This window comes from Zonotrichia albicollis, chromosome 22 (assembly GCF_047830755.1).
Source record: "Zonotrichia albicollis isolate bZonAlb1 chromosome 22, bZonAlb1.hap1, whole genome shotgun sequence".
NCBI classification, from domain to species: Eukaryota; Metazoa; Chordata; class Aves; order Passeriformes; family Passerellidae; genus Zonotrichia; species Zonotrichia albicollis.
The window spans coordinates 4,344,825-4,361,651 of NC_133840.1; the positions used below are offsets into that span (position 1 = coordinate 4,344,825).

General features: G+C 63.3%; 1 protein-coding gene across 2 annotated transcripts; it reads left to right on the forward strand.

Annotated features, from left to right (window-relative positions):
• The first annotated feature begins 1,456 nt into the window (after nt 1-1,456).
• Nucleotides 1,457-16,813, forward strand: SEZ6 (seizure related 6 homolog). Of its 2 annotated transcripts, none has more exons than XM_074556897.1 (17): nt 1,457-1,935; nt 9,452-10,024; nt 10,097-10,230; nt 11,075-11,267; nt 11,824-12,009; nt 12,084-12,252; nt 12,894-13,060; nt 13,144-13,338; nt 13,512-13,650; nt 13,727-13,923; nt 14,000-14,194; nt 14,275-14,466; nt 14,550-14,747; nt 14,844-14,882; nt 14,987-15,107; nt 15,185-15,287; nt 15,881-16,813. In XM_074556897.1, exons 1-17 carry the CDS (start codon nt 1,872-1,874, stop codon nt 15,911-15,913), a joined length of 2,898 nt encoding a protein of 965 aa, XP_074412998.1. In that variant the 5' UTR covers nt 1,457-1,871; the 3' UTR covers nt 15,914-16,813. The 2 variants fall into 2 exon arrangements, with proteins under 2 accessions (XP_074412998.1, XP_074412999.1); XM_074556898.1 differs by having other exon boundaries at nt 1,458-1,935; nt 15,897-16,813.
• Nucleotides 16,814-16,827: the final 14 nt, after the last annotated feature.

Sequence of the window (16,827 nt, forward strand, 5' to 3'; positions counted from 1 at the left end):
CTGTATGGTGGGACAGAAGTTTCCCAAAATCCCACCATCCATCTATGCCAGCCTCATTTTTCACCAAGCACAAACCAACACTTAATAAAGAATTAGGGAGCAAAGCTCTTCCCCAGGGAGCTGAGGCAAACACAACATCTTTCTCTCCCAGCTGCAACGCTGGCTCCATCATGCTTGCCCCCATTTTCCTCCCCAGACCTCTCCATTCCCAATCCTTTGCTGGCACCTGCAAAGAATTGTTTGTTTTCTGTCAAAAGCAGCAGCGGCTGAAGGCAGCCCCTCATTAGCAGTCCAGGTACATGCCTGGGGATGCATCAGGCAGATTAAAATTATTTGAATATCATAATATTAGAAACTTCAATTTGGCCTCAAAATGCTCATCTTCCGAGCCCTACCAGGGTTTTGCTGCATTAAACATTGATGGCGCTACTGGCGGATCAAAGTTTTGGGTTTAGAGCTGAAAGTGCTTTGCAGAAGAGCCAGCAGCACCTCCGGGATGAGGAGGATCCCAGCACCACTTCCAGCCCTGCTCCCACCACAGCCGTGGGGCTGGGGGCACAATGGCACAGCAGACAGTGCCATGGGGCTGGTGGCACAATGGCACAGCAGACAGTGCCATGGGGCTGGTGGCACAGCAATGCCACGGGGCTGGTGGCACAACAGACAATGCCACGGGGCTGGTGGCACTCAGCCCATGACGTGGGGCTGGCTGCTGCTCTCGGCTCCCCATGCCAAGCCATGCCATTCTCCATGGCAGGAATGATGCAAAGCAGGACCTGGGATTAGAATTAACCCCCCAGTGGAGCGGGGTGCGTGGGCTGTGTGTGCAGCGGGGCTGGCCGGGCTGCGGGGGATCCGGCGAGGCGAAGCCATCTGGGCTTTTGGAGGGGTGAGGAGGGGGTTTTTAAACAAAGAGATTTTTTTTTTTAATTTTAATATATTTTTAACACCCGCAAGAGCCGTCCATCAGCCAACATGGAGCTGCTCGGTGCCGGTGCCAGCACCATCTGCCCACTGCAGGGCTGGCTGCCCTCCGGGAGCCCGAGGCAGGGGGCTGGGGAGGGGCTCTCGGAACCCCACCACAAAGAACACCGGCCCCTCTCTGTGCTGCTCCGGGTCCAGGTGTCTCTGCTTGGAGGATGATGAGCCCAGCCCTAATTTGGGCTATTTAGGGATGGGGAAGAGGAGGCTGGGGGAAGGGAGGTGGCTGTGGTGAAGGTTCTGTAGGGCGGGGAGGCAAGATACGGTGAGCTGGGCACCGAGCACCTTTCCCACAGCCCTCGGTGGCTCCCACAGCGAAGGTTTGCCGGGATTCGAGGGGGAAGGGGGGGTCAGGCGTTCCCCCTCCCCCAGCATTCATCGCCAGCTTTAGCGGGCGCCGCACTCGGAGAGTTACGGCGTGGGGGTGGGGTAGCAGGGAGGAGCCCCCCCTCTCCAGCCTGCGGGATTGGAGGGCGCCTCGCTCGGAGAATTACGGCCGGGGGTGGGTGGGGGCAGCCCCCCCTCCATCCCTGGAATTAGCGAGCGCCCCACTTCCAGCATCACGGCCGGCCCCCCGCCCTGTCCCTGGGATTGGCGAGCTCGGAGCGTTACGGAGGGGGGGATTGAGGGGAAGGCGGGCAGAGCCCCCCCAGCTCCGCACATCCCCGGTATCACCGGGTGTGCGCCGCGCTTGGAGCATTACGGCGAGGGGGGGCTGCGAGGGAGGCGGGGAGAGCCCCCTCGGTGCTTGGATTGGCGTGCGCCGCGCTCGGAGCATTACGGGCCTCCCCCTCCGCCGTCCCCGGTATCGGCGGGCGCCGCTCGGGGCGCCGCCGCCGCTGCCGCGCCCGCAGCGGAGCTGTCCGCGGTGCTGACCGCCGCCGCCGGCCATGGGCCCGCCGCCCGCGCTGCTCCTGCCGCTCCTCGCCGCGCTGCTCCGCGCCCCGGCACACGGTAAGCGCCCGCCGACACCCCGGCTCATCCCCGCCGTGCACACCGACCGCCCCACGCTACCGGGCGGCCCCAGCCCGCCTCCATCCCCGGCAAACTTTGCCAACTCGTGCTCGCCCCCCGGTGCGGAGGGGACGCTCCCCGTTTTCCCCCGGTGAACCGAGAATCCCCCCCTGCCCGTTATCCGCCCCTCCGGGGACGCGCACGGCGCTTTGCAGCCGGGCTGGTGCAACGCCGCCCCCGGCAGGCTCCGGCGGCAGCCCCTCTGCCGGTGTTACCGCCGCACCGGGGGCTGGGCAGGCACGGCGGACCCGCCGTCACCGAGCCCTTCGAGCCGCCCTCGGGCTGGCTGTGCCGTGAGCCGGTCCCTCCGTGCGGTCCCCCTGCCGGGTGGGGGGCACCGGGGGCGTTTGGTTCTTTCCCCCTCTTTTCCCTGTTGGGGTGACCCCTCCAGCTCCGTGAGGGACACTGGGGACACGGTGTGCTGGCTTTGCCAAGGAGAGCAGCCAACACCCAGCTCGGCTCCTTGTCCCTGCCACCCGTGGGGCACAGCAGTCTCGGTGCCTCGTGGCTCCGCTGCTCCAAAAATAGGATTGGGGACCTTCCAGGGCTTGGGGAGCTCTGTCAGGGATTGGGGTGCCCCGGAGCGGCGTGGCCAGGCATGGGGCGATGGGCGGGTCGTGGTCCAGCCCCGGTGGGATGCGGGATGTGGGCACCGGCTGCAGGCAGCAGCCGTGCGGGGAGTTACATAAACTCCCATCTGGCGGCGGGGCCCAGGCGGGGAAGGGCGCCGTGGCCCTGCGCCCGCTGCTATTCCCAGCTCGCCCCGCCGCCTGGGGCTGCTGCCACAGCCTTCCTCCTTGGGGGAGGCAGAGGATGGGGACAGCAAGTGGGGCAATGCCCCGGCACCCCCATGTCCTGCCCTACTGGGGGGCGGCAGAACTGGAATGGGGGGTCCGTGTCAGTGGGTCTGTCCTGGGAGCAGGGCGCTGAGCAGGGCAGATTTCCCCCACGGGAGGCTGGTGCTTACTGTGTCAGTTTAATGATTTCTAATGAGCAATTACCTCTAGTCAGTCCCCTAATTTCTGAATATCAATAAAGTTAATTAAACACTGCATGTGCATTTCCCAGAGTCTTAAAAGTAGGGATGCCCTGGGAGGTGCTGAGCTTTTCCCAGGACTGGGACCCATGGCATCCTGTCCACCCTGTGTCCCCTCATCATGTTCTGCGAGCTGCCTGTGTGGCTCGTGCCTCAAAGTCCCTGTCCTCCATCAGGCAGGGCTCCCAGGGGTTCCATGCAGCAGTGCCAGGCTCAGTGTCACCGTGGCCTTGGCTTGGCATCGATGGGCTGGTGCATGATGGGGATGAGCTGTGGGTCAGAGGGACGTGGGGTCAGGGAGTCTTGGACACCTCATCCAGGCTGGGGAGCTTTGTGATGTGGTCTGAGGGGTGGCAGTGCAGGGTCTGATCCTGCCTCTCCTGCCCCAGTTGTGGGGCACCACCAGCCCCTGGTGTCTACAGGGATCTGCCCCAGCAGAAAGTGGGGTCTGGCCCCCATGGCACTGGTGAAGCCGAGGGGAATGGTGCCAGGCACAGCTCCATCCACCCTGCCCCACTGCAGTCCTTCTCCCCAGCTCTCCAAAGCCATTGCAGGCCAGGAATTTTTTGTGGGGGTCATTTTAGCCTTGCTGGAGGGATCTCCTTGTAATTTGGGGTCCTGGCAGCCTGTGGCATTAGGAAACATCACAGGCTGTGTCAGGGGGCACAGGGCCTGGCTGTGCCCCCATGAGCTGTGCCAGAGCATCCAGCATCAGCCAGCTGCACTGTGCCCATGGGGTGATGTATTTGGGGGGCACGGTGCCCCTGAGGGTCTCGGTGTGAGGAGGGGCTGGGGAAGGGGGTGGATGCCCGCTCCAGTAATTGCTCACAGCGCGTGTGCTCGTGCCCTGCGTGCCTCCGAGGAGTTCGTCACCGCTGCGCTGCCGTGCCGCCAGGCCAGGATTATCTGGATAATGCTCTTAAGCCAGGGAGCGGGAGGGCAGGGCTGTCCCGGGGGGATGTGGGGCACAGGCTGAGCCAGGCTCCCCCAGCGCTGCCCAAGCCTGGCTGCCGCAGGGATGGCCCCTGGGTTTGCAGTGCTGGGGATGGATTCAGTGCAGGGTGCTGGGCCAGGCAGGGCTGGAGCAGAGCAGGGGGAGTGTGGGGGAAAAGGGGGGCAAAAATCCTTGGGCAAGGGCATGACAAGGGCACCCCCAGGCCTGGTTTGGAGTAGCAGAGCCCCCACATTTTTCTGTGCTGCTGGTGGGACCCTCAGGCTGGCACGGGGCTCCTGGGGCTGTCACTCCCTGCTGGGGTGGGGGCTGAGGCTGACCTGGCTGTGGGGTCCCCTGGGAGCACCAAGAGCCCCCAGGGGAGGTGGATGAAGTTGTGTCTCCAGCGGCTCTGACGGGAGAGGATAATTTCGCCTCCAATCAATTCTTTAAATGCGCACAATTGAAAGATTGCCTCTGAAAGCTGCCTATAACCAGGGAGGTAATGGATTCCCTCCAGTCGCAGGCAGGAGCTCGGGAGTGGCAGCATCCCTTCCTCCTGCTGCTGGGGACATGGGGACAACCAGAGGGACAGCACTGCTCTCACCATGAGCAGCCTCGGGTGGGTGAAGGGGCTGCCTGCACCCCTCAGAGGCAGCTGGGGATGGCTCCATCTGCCTGGCCTGCTGCCAGCCTGCCCTGTGCTGAGACCTGGCACTGCTCATCACATCCTCCGAGGTGCCAGGGGGTCCTATTGGCCAAGGCTGGGGATCTGCTCGGCCCCCAGCCTGCGGGAGAGGCAGCCGGAGCCAGCCTGCACACTCGCTGTGCCAGTAGGAATTATTACATATATAATTTAAATGCAGTAACGAGCTGTGCTGAAGGGATCAAATATTAATCAGCTGCAAGAGCGCTGCTCTGACCCTGTGAAAATGGAGAGAGGTGCTTGAAATGCCAGATCAGCCAGTGGTGGGCGATGAGCGAGGTGATGCTTGGGCAGGGCAGGCTCTGGTTGTCCCCACATACCCTGGGGGGTGGCAGCAAGGGGCAGTGTTGGCTGTGAGATCAGCCCTGAGTGTCTTCCAGAACTGACTGGTTCATCCTGTAGGGAAAGCAGTGCTCGGGCAGGATGTGGGGCTGGCTGAGGAGCCATGGGGGCAGCTGGAGCGCCGGCTGTGGCAGGAGCAGGCGGCGATGGGAGGGGAGGGATGGTGCCTGCAGGACGTGTGACATGGCTGAGCAGCCCAGCGCCGAGCCCGACAAGCCGCTCTCGCTCGCCTCCCGCAACCGATTTCAATTACTGTCTCTGGCAGTGGGCGGAGGGAAGGGGAGACGGGAGCTGGGTGGGCAGCGTGGCCCTGCTCACCCTGCCTGACTCCTGCCCACGCTGGGCACGCACCCCCAGCACCCAGGGGTGCCCCGAGGGCTGGGTGCCCCTCTGCCCCCTCACAGGGGTGAGCTGTGCTGGGTCCTGGGGGAGATGAAGACCAGATCTTGCACAGAGCCCCATGGGGGCCTGGCACCCTCATCATGGCCGGAGTGGGGTGGCACAGGGCGGGTGCTGCCCAGCAGTGGGGTATCCATCACTGGAAATACTGGAGGAGGGGCTGATTTGGGTGCTGCGAGCCCAGGGAGGGGGGACATGGCACCGCACAGCGCTCGGGTCTGAAATAGCAGCAGACACACAATTTATCACCGCTGCTGCCACGCAGGGAAATTGCTGTAGAAACCCATTAGCTCCGCAGGGAGAATGGGGAAGGGGGATTACATGGGCTGTGGGTGGCCAGGAGGGGACGAGGGCATTGTTGGCACCGTTGGGAAGGGAGGAGAGCCCCGGGGATGGGCACCCAGCTGCCCGCTGGGCACACGGGGGTGCTCCGTGTGCCAGCCGGGCTCGGCCGCCGCGATGCTCCAGGGAGCCGGTTGCGGTGATGTGACATGTGTCAGCGGGTAAATGACTGTTCAATTCAAGGAGAATTGCAAAACGTACAAGGTCAAACGCTTCCCCGCCAGCGCTGCCATGAATATTAAAGCCGAGCTCCTCCGGTAGCTGCCAGGGCTGGCGGCCGCACACGCCTGCAGCGGTCCGGGCACGGGGCGGCCCCTGGGGTCCCTGCTCCAGCTGCTCCGACAGGCTCAGCTCGGCCGTGGGCATCTGGGGTCACTGGTGGTGCCAGCGTGGCCGTGGGGTGGCAGGACGTGGATGGCAGCATCGGTGCCAGCTTGCCATGCTGCGTGCCAGTGGTTTGTCTGTGGTGACAGCTGGTGGCAGAGGAGCTGGCTGCACATTCCTGCCCCTGCCTTCACCCTCACAACATCTGTGTGCCTCTGCCTGCATCCACCCACCCACCCACCCAGCCCTGCCTGCATCCAGACAATGCCTGAATTCCCTCACTGCCTACACCTGCCCACCCACCACCTGCGCCCACCTGCATTCCCTGCCTGCTCCTGCCCACGCTGCCTTCACACCTGGGAGCAAGCCCTGCTCCCTGCCAGGGCAGGGGGCAGGTAGGGATCTGGCATCAGTGAGGTGTATTCCCTCTCCTGTTCTTGTTGTGGAGGTTGGGGGTGGTTCAGGGGCTGGAGGCTGTGGGGATAGGGTAGGGATCTGGCATCAATAAGGTGCCTTCCCTCTCCTGTTCCCATTGTGGAGGCTGAAGGTGGTTCAGGGAGCTGTGGGCCGTGGGATGGGGAGGCTGTGGGGATAGGGTTGGGATCTGGCATCAGTAAGGTGTGTTCCCTCTCCCGTTGTGGAGGCTGGGGGTGGTTCAGGGGGCTGTGGGCCGTGGCATGGGGATGCTGTGGGTGGGCGTGGGAGCGTGGTGTCGGCTGCCTGACAGCTCATTCATCACAGCTGCAGGCCCTGACCATGGGGGCAAAGCCAGATTGGATTTTAAATTAGAAAATAAACCTAGAATCTTGTGAGGCCCACCCCTTGCCCTCACCCTGTGCCCGCCTGCGCCTCCCGCTGCCCCCTCCTGCGGGTGGGGAAACTGAGGCACGGAACCTCGCTGCGATGCTCCTGGGGCCACCGAGGGCGCTGGCCTGTCCCCTCGCCGAGCCGGGCGCTGTGTTATTGCTGTCTTGGCGGGCAGCATCGATCGGGGCTCCCTGGGCGGCCGCGTGCCGCCTTATTTATTTATCGGTGACAGCAGGCGGCATCGATCCCCGATCCCCGCCGGGGCCCCGCCCGCCGCAGCCGCAGCCGGATTAGTCTCTGGCATCTCCCGGCTGCTGTTAATAAACTCCCACCCCGCAAAGCCAATGGGAGGGATTAGGAGCCCATCCTGGCTCTGACAGTGGCCAGCACGCTGAGTTACCCCACAGGTTAGGAGCTGCTGGGGGTTTGGCAGCCCCTCTGCCCATCCCGAGTTCAGCAGGGTCCCTGCTGGCTGCCAGGGCCCAGAGGGGACTGTGCTGGGTGGCCAGACCCACGTCAGCAGTGCCTGGTCACCTTGGGGACATGGGAGGGACATAGCCGTGGCACTGGAGATAAGCTGCTTAGGGACATCTGTGGAGGTGGAGGATCTCATTCTGTGGAGTTCACGGGGCAAGGGTGGCAGCAGCTGGGCACCCCCTGCCTTCCCACGGTGTGCTGAGCATCCTGCATCCCCAGAGGGCCAAGAGTGCCGAGCATCCCCTGTGCCAAGAGCATCCTGTGGCACCCAGAGCCCAGGGCAGTGTCTGAGCATCCTGTGGCACCCAGAGCTCCACCCAGAGCCCTGGTGTCCCCAGGAGTGCCCAGACCAGCGTGCTCAGTGTCCAGATGGGAGCTGCTGTAGGATCCTTGCTGGGAGGCCTGGCCTTAGCCAGTGACCTCCATGGGGCCCTCTGTGCCCCCCAGCACCCCGGGCAGGTGAGATGCTGATGGATAGGAATGTCCAGGGGGCTGGGTGGGCATCTCCAGCCCAGCCTTCACCACTCAGGGCAGTGGTGGTGGTGCAGGGCCCAGCCCTGAGCACTAATCTGCCATTAAAGCCCAACGGAGATTTTGGCGCCCTTCAGTATAAACTCATTAACTTTTATGTTCTAATAAACGGATCCCATTAAAATATAATTCTGGCCTTGCTGGGGGGCAAGCAAACCCCTTGGACCTGGTGTGGGCAGGTGTCCCTGCTGTGACTCTGTGCTCAGGGCATTATCACCGTCCCTGTGCTAGGACAGGGGGATGCTGGGGACAAGGGGTGGGTGGCAGCGATGTGAGGACGCCTGCCAGCACCCAGCAGCTCCCCACCACGCTGCACACCCAAGATAATGTCTCTTAATAGTCCCTTAAAAGCAGCATTCGTGGAGTAATTAATCTTCGCGGGGCCCTGCCCTGCTACGGATAGGGATAATTAGCCGGTAATTGGCAGTATCGTGTCATCAGCGCCTGTGCACGGCGGAGACGTGCCCACGCTGCCGTGGCCTCGGAGGGATGCTGGGTGTCACCATGGCACCCCCGTGGCCCCAGAGGGATGCTGGGTGTCACCCCCATGGCCCCAGAGGGATGCTGGGTGTCACCGTGGCTCCCCCCCTCTGCCGTGGCACTGAGCTGTGCCCAGCGAGAGGGGACGGTGCTGTGCCGGATCCAGGAGCGGGAGATGCTGGGTGACTCATTAGGGCTGATTAAATTCTTTTATTTTTGGTCTAGAGGCCGTAAGCTGCTGGGCTGGGCATGCTGAGGATTTGCTCAGGGACTAATGCCTGGCAGGGTCACGGGGCTGTGACAGGGGAATCCCTGAGGTTGTGGGTGGGAGAGGGGGGAGCATCGATGGGATAGGAGGTTCCCTGCAGCCTCACACTGCCCGGGGACAGGGACAGCCTGGCTGGGAGCTCTCTGGCAGCATGGAGAGGGGTGCAAGTGTCCAGGCTCCTGTGACATTCCTGGTCATGGCAGTCATGGTGATCACCTGCATGTCTGCACCCTGGGAATGTGCAGACCCAGGAGAACCTTGGCACGGGATGGCCACCTCTGTGGTGAAGGATAATCTGAGATATCAGGGACACCCAGCCCCAGGGTTGTCCCCATCCGGGCTGGCTCACAGGAGGAGCGGGCACCCTTCACGGGGTACAACTGCAGATGTGCATTAATTAGCCAGGGCTTAATTGGTAGGGCTGCCCCAGTGTAGGGTGTGCTGGGGAGAAGGTGTCATAGTTCCATTGTGTATGGGTGATGCACTTGTTTGCCATCCTGGTTTTGGGGGAATATTGGGGTGCAGGGAAGCGCCAGCCCTTGGAGCAGCAGGGTTGGTCCATGGGAAGTGCTGGTCCCCAGTGCAGCACAAGTCTGTGGCACTGCACCAGCATCACTCCCCAGAGCTGCATCCACACCTGGTACAGCACAGTCCACGTCCAGGCTCTGCTCCTGGGTGCCACTGAGGGCACGGTGCTGGTCTGTGATGAACCATCACCCCCTGGTGCAGCACCGGTCCCCCGTTCCCTCTCAGTCCCCAGCACAGAATCAGTCCACAGGTTCCCCAGCATCCCGCACTCTTTTCTCCCTCCAGGCTTCAACGGGCTGGCGAGGAAGGCCGGGGAGAGCGCTGAGGTGGAGCCGACGGCGCTGCCCACAGAGCCGGCGGAGCGGGAGGCCGAGGCTCGCTTTGTGAGCACCGCGCCCACGCTCAAGATCCTCAACCACCACCCGCTGCTGGAGGACCTGCTGCACGAAGCCTTCCTCAAGAAGGACTACCTGGCCCAGGCGCCCTTCCTGCCCGCCGGGGCCGGTCCCCTCCTCCCTGGCGGTGCCCTCCAGCCGGCCCCCGGCCCCCCAGAACCCGAGCCATCCCCCCGCACCCCTGCCCTGCCCCGGCCCGCCTTCCCCACCGACCCCCTGACCACGCCAGCGGGGCGCCCCGGGCCGTGGGGGGAGGCGTGGGGGGCTGTGCCAAGCGCAGACCCCTCGTGGTCCCCATCTGGGGTGCCAGAGTCAAGCACGGCATCCCCCAGCCAGGCACCCACCACGCCCAGCACATCCCTGGCACCCCATGCCGGGGCCACTGCGGTGCCTGGCGATGAGGAGGGGACCACCACCACATCCACCATCACCACCACCACTGTCACCACGCTGCAGGGGCCAGGTGAGCACCAGGGAGGGAGTCGGGTGGAACCAGGGTGGAGTGAGGCTAATCTGGGGTTTCTTCTGTCACCAGCTCCCTGCAACCGGACGCTGGCGGGTCCCGAGGGCTGGCTGGTGTCCCCAGAGCCAGCTGGTGTCCCCTATGATGGCAGCCTGGACTGCACCTACACCATCTCTGTCTACCCTGGCTATGGTGTGGAGCTCAAGGTGAGCTGAGGGCTGAGGGTGGGCCAGGGTGGGAAGTGCCCGCAGACAGGTGTGGTGTATCCCCTCCTCTGTGCCACGGCTGTGTGTCTGCGCAGAGAGCACAAACACATGGTCTTGTCCCCATTCCTGTGTCCCCAAGCCAAGAGAGCTGGCTCAGGACACTGCCTACCCTCCTGGCACAGGGGTGTGGGTACATGAGCTGGTGGGATGCCCCAGGATGCTCTGTGCCCACCAGCTGCTGTGCCTGGCACCCATCACAAAGAAGTGCTGTGAGATTTAATTAATGAGGCCCTAATGGAGAAGGTGTGAGCAGTGCCAGCAGGTGCTGTGCTGTACTGCAGGACCAGGAACACCCAGCACCCATCTGCCAGGAGCAGAGGCTGACAGCAAACCCTGCTGTGCTGAGCCCTTGTGCTGCTCCCATCAGTGTCCCCATCTCTGCTGAAGCCACCACAGGGTTTGTGGAAAGCTGGTGGTGAGCCAGAGGCAGCAACTCCACCACTAGCCCTGCTCCAGCAGCCCACACTCACCAGTGCTGCTGCTGCTCCTCACCATGCAGCACGGATTAATTAGCATCATTAATAGTAAATTGCTCCGGAGGGCGAGGCTGGCTGTCTGCAAGGCTGCCAGCGTGGGCCTGGCTGTGCTGTGGTGCTCTGGCAGAGCTGGGCCCTGCTGCTCTTGGCGTGGGGAATGATTTATGGCCCTGCTAACCATGTTTGAAAGGTGCAGCCCTGCGCAGACAAGCTCCAGCGGGCTATCGACAGCAGAGAAGCCACTCAAGGGCCAGCTCTCAGCCAGGTGCCAGGTGATGCTGAGGTGGTGACACCTGTGTCCCCTGCAGGTAGAGAACATCAGCCTGGCAGAAGGGGAGACGCTGACGGTGGAGAGCGCGGGAGGGCTGGAGCCCAACCTGCTGGCCAATGAGTCCTTCCTGCTGCGGGGCCAGGTCATCCGCAGCCCAGCCAACCTCCTCACCCTCCGCTTCCAGAGCCCCCGGCCCCCCAGCCCCGGCTCCTACCACTTCCATTACCAAGGTATGGGGCTCAGAACCCTCTGTACCCTCTGGGAGCTTCCCTGCCAGCGTGGTGCTAATTTGAATTGTGGTGATGCGCCAGGAGTTTATTTGAGTTTTAAGCAGGCACTGATTAGGTGAGTGTCACGATCTGTCCTTACGAACAGGTTTCGTGATGGTTCGTGGATTGATCTCAGGGTGCGAAAAGAACCGACACAGCACAGGGGATTCACAGTGATAATCAAAACAAATGCACCTTTATTGAATGACCACAGCGAAATGTGGTCATTAAGGGAGAGAAAAGATAGAGAAAGAGAGAGAAAAGAGAGAGAGAGAAAGAGGGGGATATAGCTACCAAACGTAGAGACGACAGGCTCTCACAGTGAGGAGCGCTCATGGAGAGCTAATTGGCCTGAGCAGTTATGGATTCATTGAGCATAATTCTCAGCATCCATAAGCTCTATATCACTCAAGCCCTGCCATACCCAGGCATTTCCAGGGCTCTGGGGAGGCAGTTTTTGGGTTCTGGTGGGTGTCCATCCCTCCTCAACCTTGCTAACAACACTGCCTGCCCCCAGCCTACCTGCTGAGCTGCCCCTTCCCAGCACGGCCGGCTTTCGGCGAGGTCTCGGTGAGCAGCCTGCACCCCGGTGGGGATGCCCGTTTCCGCTGCTCCACGGGATACCAGCTGCAGGGTGCCCGCCGGCTCGTGTGCCGCAACGCCACCCGCCCTTTCTGGAGCGCCCGCGAGCCTGTCTGCCTCGGTGAGCACCGGCAGCTTGGGGACACGGGGCAGCTGGCGTGGCACTGCCACCCACTGACGGCGCCTCTCCCGCAGCGGCGTGTGGCGGGGTGGTGCGGAACGCCACCGTGGGACGCATTGTGTCACCCGGCTTTCCCGGGAACTACAGCAACAACCTGACGTGCCACTGGCTGCTGGAAGCGCCGGACGGGCACCGCCTGCACCTCCACTTTGAGAAGGTGTCGCTGGCAGAGGATGATGACAGGTTTGGCTCAAATTGGGGGGCAGGGATCTGAGGGCACCCTGGGACAGCTCTTCATGGGGCTGTGTTAAAAGGATGAGTGCTCTTGGCAATATCCAAGGATGGGTGCCATTGGCCATATCCAAGGATGGGATCTGCCATGGATGGGTGACATTAGTCATATTTTAGGATGGGTGTAGCTTGCCATGGCTAAGTGTGACTACCTTTGGCCATTGGCCATGGTCAAGGACAGGTGTGGCGGCCTTTGACCATTGGGCATGGTCAAGGATGGGATCTGCCATGTATGGGTGCCATTAGTCGTATTTAAGGAATGGGTGTTTCTCACCAAGGCCAAGTGTGGCTACCTTTGGCCATTGTCAAGGACAGGCGCTGTTGGCCATATCCAAGGATGGGATCTGCCATGGTTGGGTGCCGTTAGTCATATTTAAGGATGGGTGCTGCTCGCCATGGCCAAGTGTGGCTACCTTTGGCCATTGGCCATGGTCAAGGATAAGTTTTGTTGGCCATATCCAAGGAAGATAACCTCTGGCCATGCCCAGTGATGGTGCTGTTGGAAATGGCTGGGGTTAAAGGCTACCATCCATGCCCAAGCATGCTGTTGGCCATGGCCAGCAGTGCACCTTGCCCTTGTCATGCCTTGGCAGGCTCATCATTCGCAACGGCAACAACGTGGAGGCCCCGCCGGTGTACGACTCCTACGAGGTGGAGTACCTGCCCATCGAGGGGCTGCTCAGTACCGGCCGCCACTTCTTCGTCGAGCTCACCACCGACAGCAGCGGGGCCGCGGCCGGCATGGCGCTGCGCTATGAGGGTATGGGGCCAAGGGAGCAGCAGGTGACCCCAATATCCCTGTGCCCACCTGGCCCCCGCAGACCTTTGCCCCTGTGCCCGCAGCCTTCGAGCAGGGGCATTGCTATGAGCCCTATGTCAAGTATGGGAACTTCACGGCCAGCGATCCCCGGTACCCCGTGGGCACCACGGTGGAGTTCAGCTGCGACCCTGGCTACACGCTGGAGCAGGGCTCCACCATCATTGAGTGTGTGGACCCCAATGACCCACAGTGGAATGAGACAGAGCCAGCGTGCCGTGGTGGGTGCTGGTGCTGGAGGGTGCCAGGGGGTGGTTTGGATGGGGCTTGAGGGATACTGCAGCCACCATGCTGTTGAGTGTGATGGAGCTGAGGGACATAGTGGGTGCTGGGTGTGGGATGCTGGAGTGGGTGGGTGCCCCATGGCAGTGCCAAGCCTGGCGTGTGCCCACAGCGGTGTGCAGCGGGGAGCTGACAGACACAGCTGGAGTGGTGCTGTCACCCAACTGGCCAGAGGCGTACGGCAAAGGCCAGGACTGCATCTGGGGGCTGCACGTGGAGGAGGACAAGCGCATCATGCTGGACGTCCGTGTGTGAGTGCAGGGATGGGATGGGATGGTGGGATGGTGGATCTGTGCCCTCCCTGCTCTCACGGCCCCACTGCCCCAGGCTGCGGCTGGGCTCGGGGGACATGCTGACCTTCTACGACGGGGACGACCTGACGGCGCGCATCCTGGGCCAGTACACGGGCGCCCGCGGCCGCTTCAAGCTCTACGCGTCCACCGCCGATGTCACCGTGCAGTTCCAGTCTGACCCCGGGGCCGGGGCCTTTGCCTACCGGCAGGGCTTTGTCATCCACTTCTCCGGTGAGGCCCATGGTGGGACAGCGCCCCTGGTGTCCTCAGTGTCCCCACTGCCGTGCTCAGCCTTCCGTGCCCACAGAGGTACCCCGTAACGACACCTGCCCTGAGCTGCCGGACATTGCCAATGGCTGGAAGACATCCTCACAGCCAGAGCTTCTCCATGGCACTGTGGTCACATTCCACTGCTACCCCGGCTTCCAGCTGACTGGCACTGACCTCCTGATGTGCCACTGGGACCTGACGTGGAGCGGTGACCTGCCCTCCTGCGAGCGGGGTGAGTGGTGCCCACCAGTGACCCCCCTGCCCTGCTGCTCATCCCCATCCACCATCACCACTGGTCACTCCTGCCTGCAGTGACAACCTGCCGGGACCCTGGCGATGCTGAGCACAGCCGCAGGGTGGTCTCCAACCCCAAATTCCCGGTGGGAGCCACCGTGCAGTACGTCTGTGACAAGGGCTACGTCCTGGCGGGCGCCGGGACCCTCACCTGCCACGACCGCGCCGCGGGGGGACCCAAATGGAGTGACCGCCTCCCCAAGTGCATCCGTGAGTTGGGCGTCCCCTCCTCGGGCGTATCCCCCGAGCCATCCCATGGTGAGCACTGACGCCACCGTCCCACTGCCTCGCAGCCGAGACTTACGAGCCCTGCCACAACCCCGGCGTGCCGGCGGGCGGGCGGCAGAGCCCGGAGCGGCGGCTGTACCCGGCGGGAGCCACGCTGCACTTCTCCTGCACGGCCGGCCGGGCGCTGCTGGGCGAGAGCAGCCTGCGCTGCCTGCCCGGGCACCCCTCACGCTGGAGCGGCTCCCCTCCCATCTGCAAGGCGGGTGAGACGAGCCCTCCCCACCCCAGCACCCCACCGGTTCTGCTCAGCGCCCCACTTCTCACCCCTGCTGTTGGTTTCTTTCTTCCACCTCCTCCAGCCTCCTACGATGAGTTTTATAGCAACCGCAACCTGGATGGTAAGGGCGAGGGTGTTTTGGGGTGCCGGAGCGCTGAGGGGCACCCGGGGGGCGGCAGATGTGGGGTGTCCCCTGGGTGAGCCCCGATTCTCCCTCCCGCGCAGCTGTGGCCAAGGCTGTGCCCTCGGGGACGACGCTGGAGGGCACCAACGTGGCCATCGCTGTCTTCCTGCCAGTGCTGGTGGTGGCCCTGCTCATCGGGGGCATTTATCTCTACTTCTCCAAGTGAGTGGCCCCCCGTGACCCCCTGGGGCCCCACGCGCAGTCCCCCAGTGCCCACTGCAGCTGCCCTTTCCCCACAGGCTCCAGGGGAAGCCAGCCCTGCAGCTGCCCCTGGCTGGCTCCCACCCCTACGACCACATCACCGTGGAGTCGGCTTTTGACAATCCCACCTATGAGACAGGAGTAAGTACCGGCCCCCACACCCCCCATGTGGGGCTGGGCACGCTGGGGACCCTGCACTGCATGGGCCACCTGTGCCAGGGGCTGGGACAGGTGTGGCATGGGATCATGTGTTCCATTAGACAGGACATCCATCCAGGAAAACACAGGGAATGGGACATGCACACAGAGACCACCCATGGGATGATGGATCTATCCAGGGGCTGTTCAGAGATGGACATCCAGTTAGGGACCATGCACGGGATGGAACATCGATCCAGGGACCACATGTGGGGTGGGATATCCCTCTAGGCACCACACATTACTCCAGAAACCATCTAGGGACCATTCACACCCTCTGGGATATCCATCCAGGCACCACACAGTAGTTCAGAAATGAACTAATCAATCAATCCAGCGACCACACACACTCTCTGGGATATCCACCCAAGGACCATGGACAGGATGGACACTGATCCAGAACCCGTGTTTGGGATGGGAAACGCATCCCCAGGGCTCTCTGTAGTCTGGGATGTGGCCCCAGCTCTCCTTATGGGATGGGAGATGCCCTAACCCTGTCCCGGGCACCCCGTTGCACTGTGTCCAACCCCTTGCAGTCTGTTTTCTTTGCAGGACACGAGGGAATATGAGGTGTCCATCTAGGTGTGGGCAGCGTGGAGCAGGGCGCTGCAGCCACCCCTCCCCTCCGTGCCCGCCGGCCCCGGCACGGGCTGGGAGCACCTCTCCCAAGGAGACTCAAGCCGAGCGCTTGGCAGGACCCACCTGGGCACCGGCCACCCCCCTGCCACCCCCGACCCACCCGGACCCCCGAGGGCTCTGCCCGAGCCCCACTGTCACCCAGCCCCCCGCTCCGGGCTCATGAGAGGCTGAGCCAGCGAGGGTCCCCGGACCCCATCCTGTCCCCCGGCCCCTGAGCCAGTCAGGGTCCCCGGACCCCATCCCGCCCCCCGGCCCCTGAGCCAGCCAGGGTCCCCGGACCCCACCCTGCCCATCGGTCCCCCCAGCGGGAAAACAGCAGCCCCCGCAGTCCCCGCGACGGAGGAGTGACACAGGCAGGGGGAGCAGCGCTGTGGGGACCCCCAGGTAAGGACAGGGCTCCCCGGGGCTGCAGCGGGGAGGGGACAAAGCCCCGGGGGTGGGCGAGGGGCTTGGGTGGCCATGTGGGTGCCCCCCCCGCCCTCGCCCCCCACCCAGCACAGGGCTGGTCCCCCCCGTGTCTCCCACCGCCGCCACGCAGGGACGTGTCCCTCCCGTGTCCCCAGCATGCTGCGTGTCCCCCCGGCCCCCGCTTGCTTCGCCCTCACCGGGGGGGGGTCCCTTCCGCCACCAGCGTGTCCCCCCCGCGCGTCCCGGCACCGCAGAGTGACGGGGTGGGCAGGGGCACCGGGCATGGCTGTGCCCCCTCCCACCGCCGCGTCCCGCCCGGGCTGGTGACCCCGGCCACCGCCGCCCCCTCGATCTGGAGGGGACACCGCCCCCCTCCCCATCTTTTGGTTGTTTCATTAATAAAAACTGGTGTTTTAGAAGAAGCGATGGCGTCTTC